This window comes from Artemia franciscana, chromosome 2 (assembly GCF_032884065.1).
Source record: "Artemia franciscana chromosome 2, ASM3288406v1, whole genome shotgun sequence".
Classification (NCBI taxonomy): domain Eukaryota; kingdom Metazoa; phylum Arthropoda; class Branchiopoda; order Anostraca; family Artemiidae; genus Artemia; species Artemia franciscana.
The window spans coordinates 41377247-41392403 of record NC_088864.1 but is presented as its reverse complement, the minus strand read 5'-3'; the positions used below and the strand labels follow the sequence as shown (position 1 = coordinate 41392403).

Sequence of the window (15157 nt, the reverse complement as noted above, 5' to 3'; positions counted from 1 at the left end):
GTCTGTCTGTCAGTCTGTCTGTCCCAGTTTTGCTAGTTTAAGCACTTCCAGATAAGGCAGGACGATGAAATTTGGCAGGCGTATCAGGGACCAGACTAGATTAAATTAGAAATGGATTAAGTTGTCCCTATTCAACCATCTGGGGGGAGAGTGGGGGGAGGGTTAATTCGGAAAAAGTAGAAAAAATGAGATATTTTTAACTTACGAACGGGTGATCGGATCTTAATGAAATTTGATATTTAGAGGATATCGCGTCTCATAGCTTTTATTTTAAATCCCGACCGGATCCGGTGACATTGGGAGGGGGAGTTGGAGGGGGAAACCTAAAATCTTGGAAAACGCTTAGAGTGGATGGATCGGGATGAAACTTGGTGGTAAAAATAAGCACAAGTCCTAGATACGTGATTGACATAACCGGAACGGAGCCGCTCTCTTTGGGGGAGTTGGGGGGGAGGGTTAATTCTGAAAAATTAGAAAAAAATGAGGTATTTTTAACTTGCGAAGGAGTGATCGGATCTTAATGAAATTTCATATTTAGAAGGAACTCAAAACTCAGATATCTTATTTTAAATCATGACCGGATCCAGTGTCATTGGGGGAGCTCTGGTGGGGGGAACCGGAAATCTTGGAAAAGGCTTAGAGTGGAGAGACCGGGATGAAACTTGGTGGGAAGAATAAGCACAAGTCCAAGATACGTGGCTGACATAACCGAACCGGATCTGCTCTCTTTGTGGGAGCTGGGGAGAGGGGTGATTCGAAAGAATTGGAAAAAATGAGGTATTTGTAACTTACGAACAGGTGATCAGATCTTAACGAAACTTATATTTTGAAAGATCTTGTGCTTCAGAGCTCTTATTTTAAGATTTGGTGACATTGGGGGAGTTGGAAGGGGAAACTTGAAATCTTGGAAAACGTGAAAACTGAGGTATCTTTTTCTTACGAAAAAGGGATCAGATCTTAATGAAACTTGATATATAGAAAGATTTTATGTCTCAGATGCTCCATTTCCAATTTGAATCGAATCAGGAGACATAGGGGGCTGGAGGGGGGAAACGGAAATCTTGGGAAACGCTTAGAGTGGAGAGATTGGGATGAAACTTGATGAGAAGAATAAGAACAAGTTCTAGATACGTGATTGACATAATTGGAACGGATCCGCTCTCTTTGGGGGAGTTGGGGGGGGGGAGGTTATTCGGAAAAAATTGAAAAATTGAGGTATTTTTAACTTAAGAACGGGTGACCGGATCTTAATGAAATTATATATTTAGAATGAACTGTTGCCTCAGAGCTCTTATTTTAAATCCCGACCAGATCTGTTGACGTTGGGGGGGGGGGTTGGCGGGGGAAACCGGAAATCTTGGAAAACGCTTAGAGTGGAGAGATCGGGATGAAACGTGCTGGGTAGAATAATCAAATGTCGTAGATAAGCGATTGACGTAACTGGACTGGATCCGCTCTCTTTGGGGGAGTTGGGGGGGGGGGGGTCCATTGCTTTGGCGAGTTTGCTGCTTCTGGACGTAATAGGACGATGAAAATTGGTAGGCATGTTAGGGACTTGCACTAATTAACTTGATAAAGTCGTATCCCCCGATTTGACCATCTGGGGGGTGAAGGGAGAGGGAAAATTAGAAAAAAAGAGACATTTTTAACTTACGAGTGGGCGATCGGATCTCAATGAATTTTGGTATCTAGAAGGACCTCGTGTCTCAGAGCTCTTATTTTAAATACCGACCGGCATTAAACCTCTTTAAATCAATTTTCCTTTTAAATCAATCTATTGATTCTTAGAATTTTGCTAGAGCTCATACCGCTAGAGCTCATGCCATATGAGCTCTTGGCTCTTCCGGCCTCGTCACAAGTGCCATATGAGCTCTTAGCTCTTGTTTTCTTTTTGTTGTTAAATTTACCATATCTATTCAATTATACTAAAAGGTAATCTAGCCTGATGTATAAGGTTAATTCTACCCTCTCTCTGATATCAATTACATGCTTTATTATTTTTGTTAAGTCTTTTTTTTATTACAGTTGCTGTATTTGGAGCGACACTAATAAATCTTTTCTGCTTCCTCTGTGACGTGATCAAAATTGTACTATAAAAGCTACTTTTTTTCTTCCTCATATAAAAAGCAAAGTAACTAGCATATTTTACTGTCAGGGGTGCTCTTTCTTGGCTATTCGATAGTATTGACTCTTTACACTCATAATTATAAGTATCGTTCGCACATTTCAATAAGTTGTTTCCATTTCATCATAAGTCAACGTTTTTGGCTTTAAAATCGATTTGCAATATGTACTATTACACTCTGGAATTCTATCCCTCCAAATAATTGTCTGAATTCTTCTGTTAATACTATTTTTCGTTAAATACCAATCTATTGACTTTCTACTCTCTCCGCTTTTTCGTTATATCTTTCCCCTGCTTATTCCTCCTTGCTCTATGTTTGTCCGTTTCTTGCCTTCCGGATGTTTTTTATTTATTTTAAACTTGTAACCTTTTTTGGTTAATGTCGCCGTGCACAAACTAGTTTCATGGATAGAAATTGTTCCTGTATTGTTTAACTTAGTGCAATAAATTGGTGGATTGATTGCTGTTGTTCAATTACTGATAAAGTATTTGAACTCGATTTGGTGAGAATTTATCCGAGAAACAGACTCGAGATGTAGCTAAAATATGAATGTTTAGGAAGTCCAACTCCAAAACCTTTATCTGTCACAGCTTTTTCCTGGATGTTGAAAAATGACATTTATTTTAGATTTAGACCTTGTCTCTATTCACTATCTATTTTAATGTTCTTCATCCTGCAGAATAAATAAAGCTCTAGTTCCCATTTATGAAATTGAATCGAAATTTTATATTTTTTAGGCAAAAGGAAGTCTGCCTCCTGCTCCCACACCAAGGCCGGCAGACAGCTGTTATATTTGCAAAAAAGCAGTCTACCTTGCAGAAAGAGTATGTACAGAAGGAAAAATTTTGCATAAAAATTGTCTTCGTTGTCATTACTGCAATGTTGGACTAAGAATCGGTGAGTCAGAAAAAGCAAATAAAAAAAGTATTATTTCGGTTTTTGCTATTATTATTTTTATTATACATAACACAAATAATGGATTGCGAGTTAGTTTTATTTTAAGGTTACGTTTATTATGTTCTAAAAACAATAACAAATATAGGAAATTTATAATGATAAACAAATAAAAGAGAAGACTTTTATTTGGGTTGAAATACTAATGATTTAGTTCTTAAACGAAGTCTTGCTTATCCTGTTTCTTTCTTCTGTTGACCTTCTGTTGAATATATTTTTTTGATTTTTTTTTACAACAGGAATGAGATGAATTAATATTATTTGCAACTCAAAATAAGACGCTAAAATTGTCCTTAATTCTATCATCCTAAAAAAAAACACTTAGACATAACCTCTTTTCTATTTATTTACACTTGGCATGTCTTATTTGCGCTTTTCTGGAAACAGTTTTATTTCGAGCAGTGTGTTTTTATTGGCCTTAACATTTACAAAAAAAAAATAAGAAAGAAAGAAAATCATACTCACCAAGATTAAAAGAAAGAAAGAAAAAATCATACTCACCAAGATTATTGAATAAAGCTATTGAAAGTAGACTGACTGTTTATTTTATAATGGTGTCCATTCCTGGAAGTCTTAGCAATTTTTGAATTATTAACGTTATAAAAAAAGAACTTTTAAAATATAATTTGCTTTCAGCAAAGAAAAAATGACCCTCTGGCCTTTAGAAGGCTTAGCCCTAGTCTCTTTACTAATTCCTGCTCGTAAAAGTTTGGCTTGATTATCCATTGTAGTTTCTCTTCGTTTTGAGTCTCATTTATTCATTAATTTCTGTGTGCTTTAAGCTTGAATCATTATTTTCCCTGTTTCTGCTCGTCTTTGGTTTAATGCAGGTCTTTATTTTTCTTGAAAAACTTCTTTCATGGAAAAAGCTTCTTTTAATCAATTTGTGTTTGTTTTTAATTGACGTTTTTCTACTGGTTGATAAACGGATTATTTGTAAAAAAAAAAATAGCGACGAAGACCGCACTGCTTTTGCATAACAAACAGACACAAAGTAGAAACAATAAGGAAATTCTTTTCAAGACAGTGGAAATTTTTACTGTCTTGAAAAGAATTTAAATTTCTACTTTGGGTTTGTTTTGGATTATCTGTAAACAAAAAAGAATAAAAACTTCGGTTTTTGTGCGTAAGAATTAAGATCTTGGTTTACTATTAATGTTTCGCACAAAAAGTTTTCAACAAATTTAATTAGTTTTTACTGTGAAACCTTTAATGGATGAGTAAGAGGAATATTATTTGGATTGGACATCTGTATAATTTTTGGTCATCATGAGTCCCTGGGACCTTATTGGTCTCTGTATGGTTTTCCACACCTGACGATGCTCTTCTGTCAAAAAGAGTCAAAGTTCTGCAAAAGCAATTTCAACCCTAGTACCTCTGACTCATTATGTATTCATGCCTAATTTACTAAAATGCTATATGGAGACATCCCATAATAGATAACTTAACTAGGAAGAGGTTTTCGGCCCAAAAAAGCCCACCAAATCAAACCAAACCCAGAAGCATTATCTATCAACCAGAATCCGGTGCAAATTTTTTCTTGGTTCATGTTACATCCTTGTTACATCATGTTACAACCTTGAATATAGACGGATATTGATTGATGATTTCATTATAAGCATCTTATTGAATTATAATTATTTTGGCTGGTTGTTCGTTTAAATAAAAGTACTTTCAGCTCATTTATTAAAAAAAGCTCTAACTTGTTGGACAAAAAAAATAATAATATGCCCTGTAAGTTTCAATTTAATACCCTTAGCCGTTCTCGAAATATTGTCAATAAGTCTGTTTGACAACCTGTTTAGATAATGTCTGCCACATACCCCTCAATATTCCATAACAGTTTCAACTTGATGCCCTTAGGCGTTCCTGAAGTTTTGTTTACGTACTTATGACAACTTGATCAAACATAGCGTCTTCTGATTTAGTCCAATATCCCTTTCAATTTTCCCTGAGAGTATGAATTTAATATCCTACGTCGTTCTTGAGATATTACTCGTGCGCCTTATGGGCAACCTGGATGCAGGTAGTGAGTTTGATCTAGTTCATCATCCTCCTCAATATTTTCTTAAAATTTCAATTTGAAACCCTTAAATTGTTCCTGAAATTTTGCATTTACGCCATGTTGGCAACCTGGATGTACATAATGTCTTTTGATTTAGTTTGAAATCCCCATGAGCATTTCCTGAAAGTTTTGGCTATAATCATAGCTGTACTTGAGATATTAAAGATATGCCCTATTGACATCCTGGAAGCATATACTGTCTTTTGGTTTTGTTCAACATCCCCCTAGGCATTCTCTAAAAGTTTCAGCTTAATACCCTTAGTTAGTCCTGAGGTATTCCAGATATGTCTTTTTGACAAACTGGATCCACGGAATGTTTTTAGTTTAGTTCACCCCCCCCCCCCTCCTAAAAATTCCCTGACAGTTTCATCTAAGTTCCCTTAGCCATTCCTAATTTATTGCAGACACGGTTTTAACATCCTGGACACATTTTTTGTCTTTTAGTTTAGTTCAACACCCTAAACATCCCCTAAAAGTTTCAACTTAATACCCTTAGCTGCCCCTGAGGTATTGTAGATACGCCCTTTTTACATCTTTTCCAGTGAAATCTATATATAAACAATGGAAACTTACAAAATTTTACAGGATTTGCCCCATGTTTATGAGAGTGGTTTCATCCTCGGAGGAATATTAATCGGACCTTCGACTATTTTGAATAAAATGCCTATCTCAGAATTTTGATCGGGGTTGAGAAGGCGACAAGTAAGAAGGTAGTGGGGAGGGTCTGGTTGTCCTCAAATTACTTTTGACTCTTAAAAAGGGTGCTAGAACTTTTTGTTTTATTTCTCATCAAATGAGCCCTCTCCGATGTTCCTACGACAACTTCCATTCAAAGTGACCCTGGAAAAAACTAAAATAGAAACAAATTGAAGCCATTTCGCTCTTACTTTACGCAGAGCTATTGCGCTGCCTGTAACTTTTATAGCAACCATATATTCTTGGCAATAGTGTGGTTTTGTTCATTTATTTTGATGTACTTTTTTTTTATTTTATCATTGATGTTCTGTTTTAAAATTATTTTCATTTTATTTTAGGTGGTTATAACTTCATTCGAGATTTAGAATTTGGAGGTGGGTTCTTTTATTGCTCTGCTCATGCTAATCAGCATGTGCATAGAGTTCTAGCTACACCTTCTGACTATAGTGATGGCCTACCCAGTAAAGAAAGACTCTACTCAATGAATGAAGAGGTCAGTGAACAGTTTAAATCGTGCAAGCAAATAATATTAATTAGTTCTCTCTCTCTCTCTCTCTCTCTCTCTCTCTCTCTTTCTCTCTCTCTCTCTCTCTCTCTCTCTCTCTCTCTCTCTCTCTCCTTTGTTTCTTTAATCCTGTCTTGTATCTCTTATGTATATCATTATGTATTATCGTTTATGTATATCATTTACCGGGTGAAAGTTTTAAAATTTCATCAGCTACCATTGCCGAGTTATAGAGCACTAATAACGAAAAAAAAAATACGGAAAGAGTTGAGTGCCAGATAATGAACATATGGCCTCTTTAATGGATATTTTAAGCGGCAATGCAGGGTCAACGAATGCTATTCTTTAGATTTTCTTTTCATATATCTTAAAATTCAAGAATTTTTATATGTGATGTTATTCTTAACTGACTGTTTGTTTAAAAGGAAATTTGTCCCTTTTTGGGACTTGGAAGTCGATGAATACTGCCTATAGCTTTAATAGCTGATTAGATGCCAGATATTATAAGAGGGGCATTGGAATACGCGAGCAGGTAAGCAGCCAGCAGGCATCTAACAAGAATTGTGGAAACAATGGTAATCGTACAATCAGTTTAGGGAAGTAGATCTAAATAAGTGGTTTAACCTGCTTCGAACACCTTAGGAATCATTTGTTTGTGGCATGCAAGAAAAAAGGCAAGGAGCTCGCCAAAACACTCGCTATCTTCAGTCTATTATAAATTAATACGTCAGTGGCTCTGCCTTCTGTTCACAGTGTATCATATATGTAAATTCATACATGCATTCATATAAATATTACCAGGGGACAGGGCTTTGCTCGCTGAAGTGAATTTAGGCATAAAAACCGATGTCCAGCAAGAAATTCCTTCCGCAGAAATGCAATCCCGGGAGGTAATGGGAGGGATAAATGAATTTACATATTTCAGAAAATAGGTAATGCTGTTTTACAATTATTGCTTTTCTTCACACCTATATACTTGTTGCTTGTCTAAAATATAGAAAACCGATATAGAAAGAGGAGGAAACCCCCCATGACAGTGATCAATTGCTGAGAATACGATAACGAGATATACGATAACGATAACGATACGAATACGATAACGAATGAGGAGAATACGATAACGTATCGTCTGGTGCAAATTATGTAAGCTTCCTGTTTATTTTTTACTTATAAACTATTTTTTTTTTTTGAAAAGCACGGGTCTAGTTTTGCGTCTCAGAAGTATTGACTAAAAATATGACCATGAATTGTCGTATTTCTAAAATACTTTCTTGTATATAAAGATATCTTTTTCATTATATATATATATATATATATATATATATATATATATATATATATATATATATATATATATATATATATATATATATATATATATATATATATATATATATATATATATATATATATATATATATATATATATATATATATATATATATATATATATTTGTATGTGTGTGTGTTTTAAACGAAATTGTTCTATGTTGCAGGAGCCTGAGAAGGCAGCTTATGAGGTTCTCGAAAACTCCATAATGCAATTGTCGGGAGACGAATTGTACGATGCCATAGAAGGAAGTGACAACGACAGGTATTACCCAGTTGCTTCTGTCTAACCTTGCCTTTCTTATAGTTCGTCAATTTGTTTTCTCCTTCCTTTTGCAAGCTTTTCTGAAGAAAAACACTTTACTTCACTTATTTCTCGTCCTCTGGATTTGAGAAAAAAATTTAAATACACGAATTTTAATGCAATTTAACATAAGATTTATTATTCTCTAGTACCTTCTTTTCTTCTCTAGAAACACAATATAATCTGGCATTTACAGCAACAACAAAAGTGAGAACAGAGATGTACATTTTTTTAATTACATTGTTTCTCAAAAAAAAGTAAAAGAACGAATTATAGATAACTCGATCTTATTAAGCCACATCAGATGCCAAGTTTTGTTCTTTTCAGCAAACTAAAAGTAGAAAACTCTACATGTTTGTTCTCTATTTTTGAAACTCATCGGGTATAGTTAGTATCTTTATAAGCGCAACAAATGGATCAAAATAAATTATGCCTAAAGTTTCTTTCAAAACAGTTTTCTTTTCAAGGAGGCACACTCGTGCCTCTATAAAGAGGCGACCCACGACAATGTTAAGCGATTTTCGGTTCCAGTGGTCGCAGAGGGATGGGGAGAGATGCATTTCGTAGCCCGAGCTCCAACTAAGAAACCTGCCAAATTTCATCCCCCTCCAACTTTTCCTTCATGGGGAAAATCTGGCCGAAAGTTTCGACCCGTCAACCCCAGCCCCCCTTTAACGTTGTCCGATCGGGCTGAAATTCACAAGTTAAGGTCCCCTAGGGCCAAGGAGCTTATCCGCAAAATTTCAGCTCGATCCGATAACTCCTTCCCTGTTTTCCAGAAACCACGCATAGCCACTTAATGTTCACTTTCTTTTTTTTCCTCGACGCCTACAGGTCACAGCCGACATCGGATCTGGGTGTACGAAGACTCATTCGATGCGGAATTCTCCGAGTAATTTTCCTGGAAAGCTTCGTAGGAAAATCTTAACCCCCCGAAAGTTTCGACCCCCCAACCCCACCCCCCCCCCCCTTTTAACGTTGTCCGATCGGGCTGAAATTCACAAGTTAAGGTCCCCTACGGCCCAGGAGCTTATCCGCGAAATTTCAGCTCGATCCGATAACTCCTTCCGTGTTTTCCAGAAACCACGCATTAGCTACTTAATTAACGCATTTCTCTCCATAAGAGCCCATGTTAATTTGAAATTTTTAAAATTTATTTAAAAGTTATATTTGCACACATGCAGGTGGTTAGCTCTGTCGGTAGAGCGTGGGACATTTAATCCTCGGGTCAAGGGTTCAAGTCCCTTATCGGGCGTTTTTTTTCACAAAATATGAAAAAACTTCGTTTTCTTAAAGAGTTAAAGAGGCTGTGTCCCAAAGTCGAACCTTAAAACGTACAGGAATTAGGAGAGGCAGTCCTAATTCCTGTACGAGGAGTACATGAATTATTAAATTACATCCACCATGGGTTGCAGAAAAACGTACAGAAATAATATGAAAAAAAACTTCGTTTTCTTAAAGAGTTAAAGAGGCTGCGTCCCAAAGTCGAACCTTAAAACGTACAGGAATTAGGAGAGGCAGTTGGGGGGCTGCCGCCCCTCAAATCCCCCGCTTTTAAAGACTCTTTTGTACAGGTTTTTTGTTTTGTTAATTAAAAGAGGGCCTTTCCGAAGCCAAGAGCGGGGGGTCAGGGGGGCGGCAGGGCAGCCCCCCACAACAAAAAAAACTGTACAAAAGAGTCTTTAAAAGCGGAGGATTTGGGGGGCGGCAGCCCCCCAACTGCCTCTCCTAATTCCTGTACGTTTTAAGGTTCGACATTGGGACGCAGCCTCTTTAACTCTTTAAGAAAACGAAGTTTTTTTCATATTATCGTCTGAAAGGATCGAATCTTTGTCAAATATTTACAAGAAACCAAATGTTAAAAATAAAGTGAAAATAAATGTAGAAGCACGCTCATTTCAAACTTAAGAAATAATCATATATATATATATATATATATATATATATATATATATATATATATATATATATATATATATATATATTTATATATATTTATATTGTTTTATTTTTGGCTAGTATTGATGATGAGAGTGACGAAAGCGACTACCAGGATTTTTCCGACGAAGAAGATCAAGACGAAGAAGAGGAGGAAACCCCCCATGACAGTGATCAATTGCTAAGGTCAGGAGAATACGATAACGTATCGTCTGGTGCAAATTATGTAAGCTTCCTGTTTAATTTTTACTTATAAACTATTTTTTTTTTTTGAAAAGCACGGGCCTAGTTTTACGTCTCAGAAGTATCGACTATCCAAAATACTTTTTTGTAAATTTAGTCTTAGTTTAAGTGGCGAATATGACCCCTTTTCCCTTGCTTATGAAGCGGTGTGTTTGTTCCTTTTTATTATAGTTCTACGTGATAGAGAGAGAAAAAAAAATCAAGGATAACGGACAGTTTGCATTCTAGACATCAAATCAAAACATTATGACTCGTTATTTTACTTGCTTTTCCATAGACGATTACTTCTTTTGTAGATACATTGTACTGTTTGTATAATTGTTAATTTATTAATCGCTATTTTCCTTTTGTATGGATTGACGTAATAACGAAAATTCAAGTACAGAGTAAAAGTAGTATTGCAATTTGTCAGGAATCTTTTCATTTATAGCTAGGGAACACCTAAAAAATCTGATCAGAGGGGGGGGAGTGATTCAAGCCCTTGAATGGCAGTGAATGAATATCTAAAAGAGGAGTAGGTAATTCTTCTTAGGCCTCTTATTTATTAATTTTTTGTTATCTAATGTCCCAATTAATCCTCAAAAAGAATGTTCAAAGCTTGAATATAAGTTTCTAGTAGTTCAAAGTTTTAAGAATGAAAAATCTTTACAAAAAGAGAAAGAAAAAAAAGAACATGACGACCTCATAGTTCAGGGAAGCCGAAGCCGAGTATCTGCTTTAGCTGTTGTCAGTATCTGCATTAAGGAACTTATTATTTTCTTTCCAAAGTATTTTATACCTTTTGGGCGTTAACGCAAATTTTTAATTGCATTTCATCTTCTTCAGTTTACCCACAGATATGGAAAACGGGGTATGTTACTCCAATCCCTAAAAAAGATACTGAACTTAATTTCGACGGCGTGAGACCAATCACTTTGACCCCCTTGTTCACAAAATGTAGGAAAGCTTTCTAGCAAATTGGCTAAAAGCTGAAGTTGAACCCCTCCTTGATCCTCTTCAGTACGGTAACAGAAAGAATACATCAACATCCCATTATCTAGTCAGTCTTTTACATTTTATTTTTAAGCATGTTGATGAGCCTGGTAAATGGCTAAACTTAATAACAATTGATTTTAAAAAGGGTTTCGATCTGATTGATCATAACATTTTAATTTCTAAGCTTTTAATTGATTTTAGAGTGAACCCTGCTGCTGTGAAAATCATTCGGAATTTTCTAATAAATAGGTTCCAAATTTTAAAATATAAGAAGTCTTTCTCTGAACCTGAGCCAGTTTTTTGTGGCGTACCTCAAGGCACCATCCTGGGTCCTATTCTTTTTCTAGTTATGATTAATAATATTGCTAATGATTGTGAAGTCCGTTGGAAATATGTTGATGACCTTACCCTTGGAGAAATTTGTGAAGCAAATGAATGTAGCAAAGCCCAAATTTCAATTGATAATGTGAAGACTAGAGCTTCCGTTTCAAATATGACAGTAAATCTTCTATTTTAACTATTTCATTTTTAAATTCTTCTGAACCTAATTTCCTACCAAATATCTCTGATTCTCTTAAAGTCAGTAAGATTAAACACTTGGGAGTTATTATAACCAGTGATTTAAAATGGGAAGCAAACACAACTAGTCTAGTAAAAAGGGGTAATGCTGGGCTGCAGATGCTCAAGCTTATGTCGAAACATAGCGCCCCTCCATATCACCCCCTCCAATTATTTACATCTTTTATTCGCCCAATTCTGGAATATGCAGCTCCTTTATGGCATTTTGGACTGACGGCTGAGCAAAGCGCCAGGCTCGAAAGAGTTCAGAAAAGAGCTCTAATGATAGTTTCGAAGCAGGCAGAAATGTTGCATGAAGAGCTGCTGACAAGGTTTAAAATACAAACTCTGGAAAAAAGTAAAGATAAACTGCATGGATTTCGGAAGAAAATCTTTGATCCACCCAATCCACAAAACCCTTTTCCCCCCTCAATCCACAACAAAATGACTCCCGCGCAGGGTTGCAGTGCCTGTTGACAAACTTCAGCCGGTACGCTGTTCCCACCAGCGGTTAGCGAAGAGTTTTACACCTAGTTTTGTAAAAATGTATAATGAAAGTCAGGAGGATTGATAAGTGTTTTGTTTTCTTTGTTTTGTTTTTTTATTTTTTCTTTGCGTCGCTTTTTAATGTGATTATACTAAAGAAATTTGGCAGTGCCATGAAAATTTTGGTAAAAATAAAATCTTATCTATCTATCTATCTACCTATCTGTTGTACCCTCTTTTGTAGCCACCATTGATTGATAATTCTTTTACTTACAGGAAAATGATGGTGATTCAACTGACAATGATGTGGATGACGAATTTAGTTTTTATGAGAATAACGTTCAAGAACCAGGTGAAGTCTCGGAAGAAAAATTTCCTCCTCTTCCGGGAAAGGCACTTAAGGAACATATATATGAAAATGCCCGCAAGGAAGGCCTGTTCCATACTCACAGTGGTACAAATTTGAGTCAGCTTTTGAAATCTCGCCAGAATTATATTCCTGTTAGGAATCCGGAACCTCCTCCTTTGGGTCCCAGACTTCCCGAAGTTCGAACTAAACTTCAAAGTTCTACCAGTAGCATTTCAGAAATGCAAAAGCTTTTGGCACCAGCTATACAACCCAGTCCCAGTATGCAAACATTTTTGGAAAGTGCAGACAAGCTTTTTACTCAATCAAACAGCACTGAGCAGTACGAGGATTTGTATAAAAGGTATGCTGAGCTACCGTTGCAGCGAAGTACGAGTTTAGTATATCAAAATGGAATTGGCAAATATCCTTCCTCCTTAATGAAAGATATTAAGGTTAGCAGTGAAAACTTTCTAACAAAAACTGATGAGGGCACTGTCTCAGTGATAAATCCCATTCTTCGTCAAAAAATTGAAGGACGTGAATTGAATTCAGAATCTAGTGAGGATGTTCCAGAGTGCGTTACTAATAGTGTTGGATTGACATCCAGTCCGTTGATCAGTGAAGAGAATGCTGCCCAAGTTTCTGTTGATAAGTCTCACGGAGACGAAAGTGCTTTTAAAGTTGTTTATGATGATATAGGTTTGGTTAATAAGACTAAAGACATTTCCGAAGTTAAGGAAAAGGTGCTAACTGAATTATATGACGATATAGGAAACATTCAGAAAGAGACTGTAGATAAGTCATTTATAAGTGAAAAAATGGAGTTGACTCCTAGCAGTAGGAATTCAAATTGTGATAATGATTGCAATAATTCTTTTGAACCTTACACTTCTAACCCTATTGGAATAGCCTTGGAGCCAGAGTCGTCCCAAGTGGTTTATGATGATGTTGCATCTATTCAATACAGGCTAGATAAGTTGCGACGTGGCTCTGTTGATGAAGAACTAGAAAAAACTTTGTTTGATTTTGAGAATGAAGAAGTTGAAGCGTTTGATGAAATAGAGAAGCAAAATGAAAATAATCAAATTTTGTATAGTGGTAAGGATGACAATGACATTGTGTCCTCTCCTAGCTTAGATGTAAACCGACTCAGTGATTCAATAAAGCAATTTGAACTAGAAAAAGTGATGTACGATGATATTGGAAATGTCCAGGAAGGTTTTTCTGATAATTTGTCTAATAAGTATGACTATAACCTAACTTTAGAAACCTCAAGTCAGAACGAAAAACCGAGTGTTGATACGGAAGATGAATTCTCTGAAATTTTTTCTGAAGACGTAGGAAATATGGAGGAGGTTGATAGTGAGCTACAGCTTAATAATGACTGTAATGTTAATGTATCTGCAGATAATAGTTTGGCAAAAAATGACGAATCTCTAACTAAGGAATCGACACTTGCAAGTCCTGGAAAAGCTGACTCCTTGCCAAAAAAGAGTGCCTTTTCACCGAATATTGATGATACGCTTGATTTTATTGACACAAGCCGGATCGACGACAAAGATACCAAGAAAGAAGGCGTGAAAGAAATACTTGGTGTAGCAGAAATGCGAAAGAGCTACGGAGATCTAAGGCATTCTCGTGAAAGAGACTCGATGGTTGTTAAAGACTTAGTCCTTAGTGCAATAAATAAAACATCTCGAAGAAGTCAAGAAAGGCTAAATGCAAAAGTAACACCAGAACGAGTCTTCCCCGCTACCAATCCACCAATAAAGTCAGGTTATTCTGTTATTAATAAAGTCATACCAGACTCCTCTCATCAGAGCTCTTTCGAAAGTGTTGCTGAAACCGAACTCCCTGACACAGCTTTGACAAGCCAGTTCAAAAGTGACAATGCTTATCTATGGGCGGGAGTTGGGGAAACAAAAAATGTTCGGACATTAAGCTCAGACGATGTTTCAAATGAATCCAATACCAATTACCAGAAAGAGAGTCTGATTAATAAATTTGCCAGTATACTTGGTTCTCCTAGGAAGAAACCATTAGTCAAGTCGCCAGTTTCACCTTCGAAATTACCGGCCGCTGCATCTCCGTCTAAGGTGCTTGAAAAAAAGAAAGGTACGTGAAAGCTCCTCTGACTTTCTGTGGTAATCATGCCAGAAACATGATCAGTTCTACTTCTCAAAGAAAGACCCTATGATATAAGCACACCAGAATATAAAGATGTTTTTAGTTGCCTCAGTTGGTTTCATGCCAATTTTGATGTGCATTTATTTTTTGGAATGTTTTTCTTATTCTCTTAATACTTAGCAAGTGGACTGACAATGTTTTTCATGATGAATATTTGAGGGTAATAGGCAACCGCCCTTAGTCTAAAGTTTTGTTTTGTTTTTTCTTCCCTATTGCGTTAAACTCAAAAGTTTTATTGAGACAACATTGCTCATAATAGCACTATTAAGTAATTATTTTTCCTCTTAATTATTTTTTTTTCAGTATGAAGAACTGGAACCTTGAACTTTCGCTTCTGGTGAAGGAGATTTGCAAAAGTTGCTGGGTAAATGCTCTTTAGGTTTGTTCTGTACAGACAAAATGCAAAATATTTCTTCACATATTAACGACCTAAGAGCATTAA

General features: G+C 36.1%; 1 protein-coding gene across 8 annotated transcripts in view; it reads left to right on the top strand.

Annotated features, from left to right (window-relative positions):
• The window catches only part of LOC136041689 (F-actin-monooxygenase MICAL2-like), a 127643-nt gene that overhangs the window by 102138 nt on the left and 10348 nt on the right, over positions 1-15157 (top strand). For all 8 annotated transcript variants that reach the window (XM_065726456.1, XM_065726442.1, XM_065726450.1 and 5 more), the window contains 5 exons: positions 2864-3023; positions 6180-6334; positions 7843-7940; positions 9999-10143; positions 12456-14643. In XM_065726456.1, the coding sequence (XP_065582528.1) occupies positions 2864-3023; positions 6180-6334; positions 7843-7940; positions 9999-10143; positions 12456-14643 (2746 nt within the window). The remainder of the gene's footprint in view (positions 1-2863; positions 3024-6179; positions 6335-7842; positions 7941-9998; positions 10144-12455; positions 14644-15157) is intronic.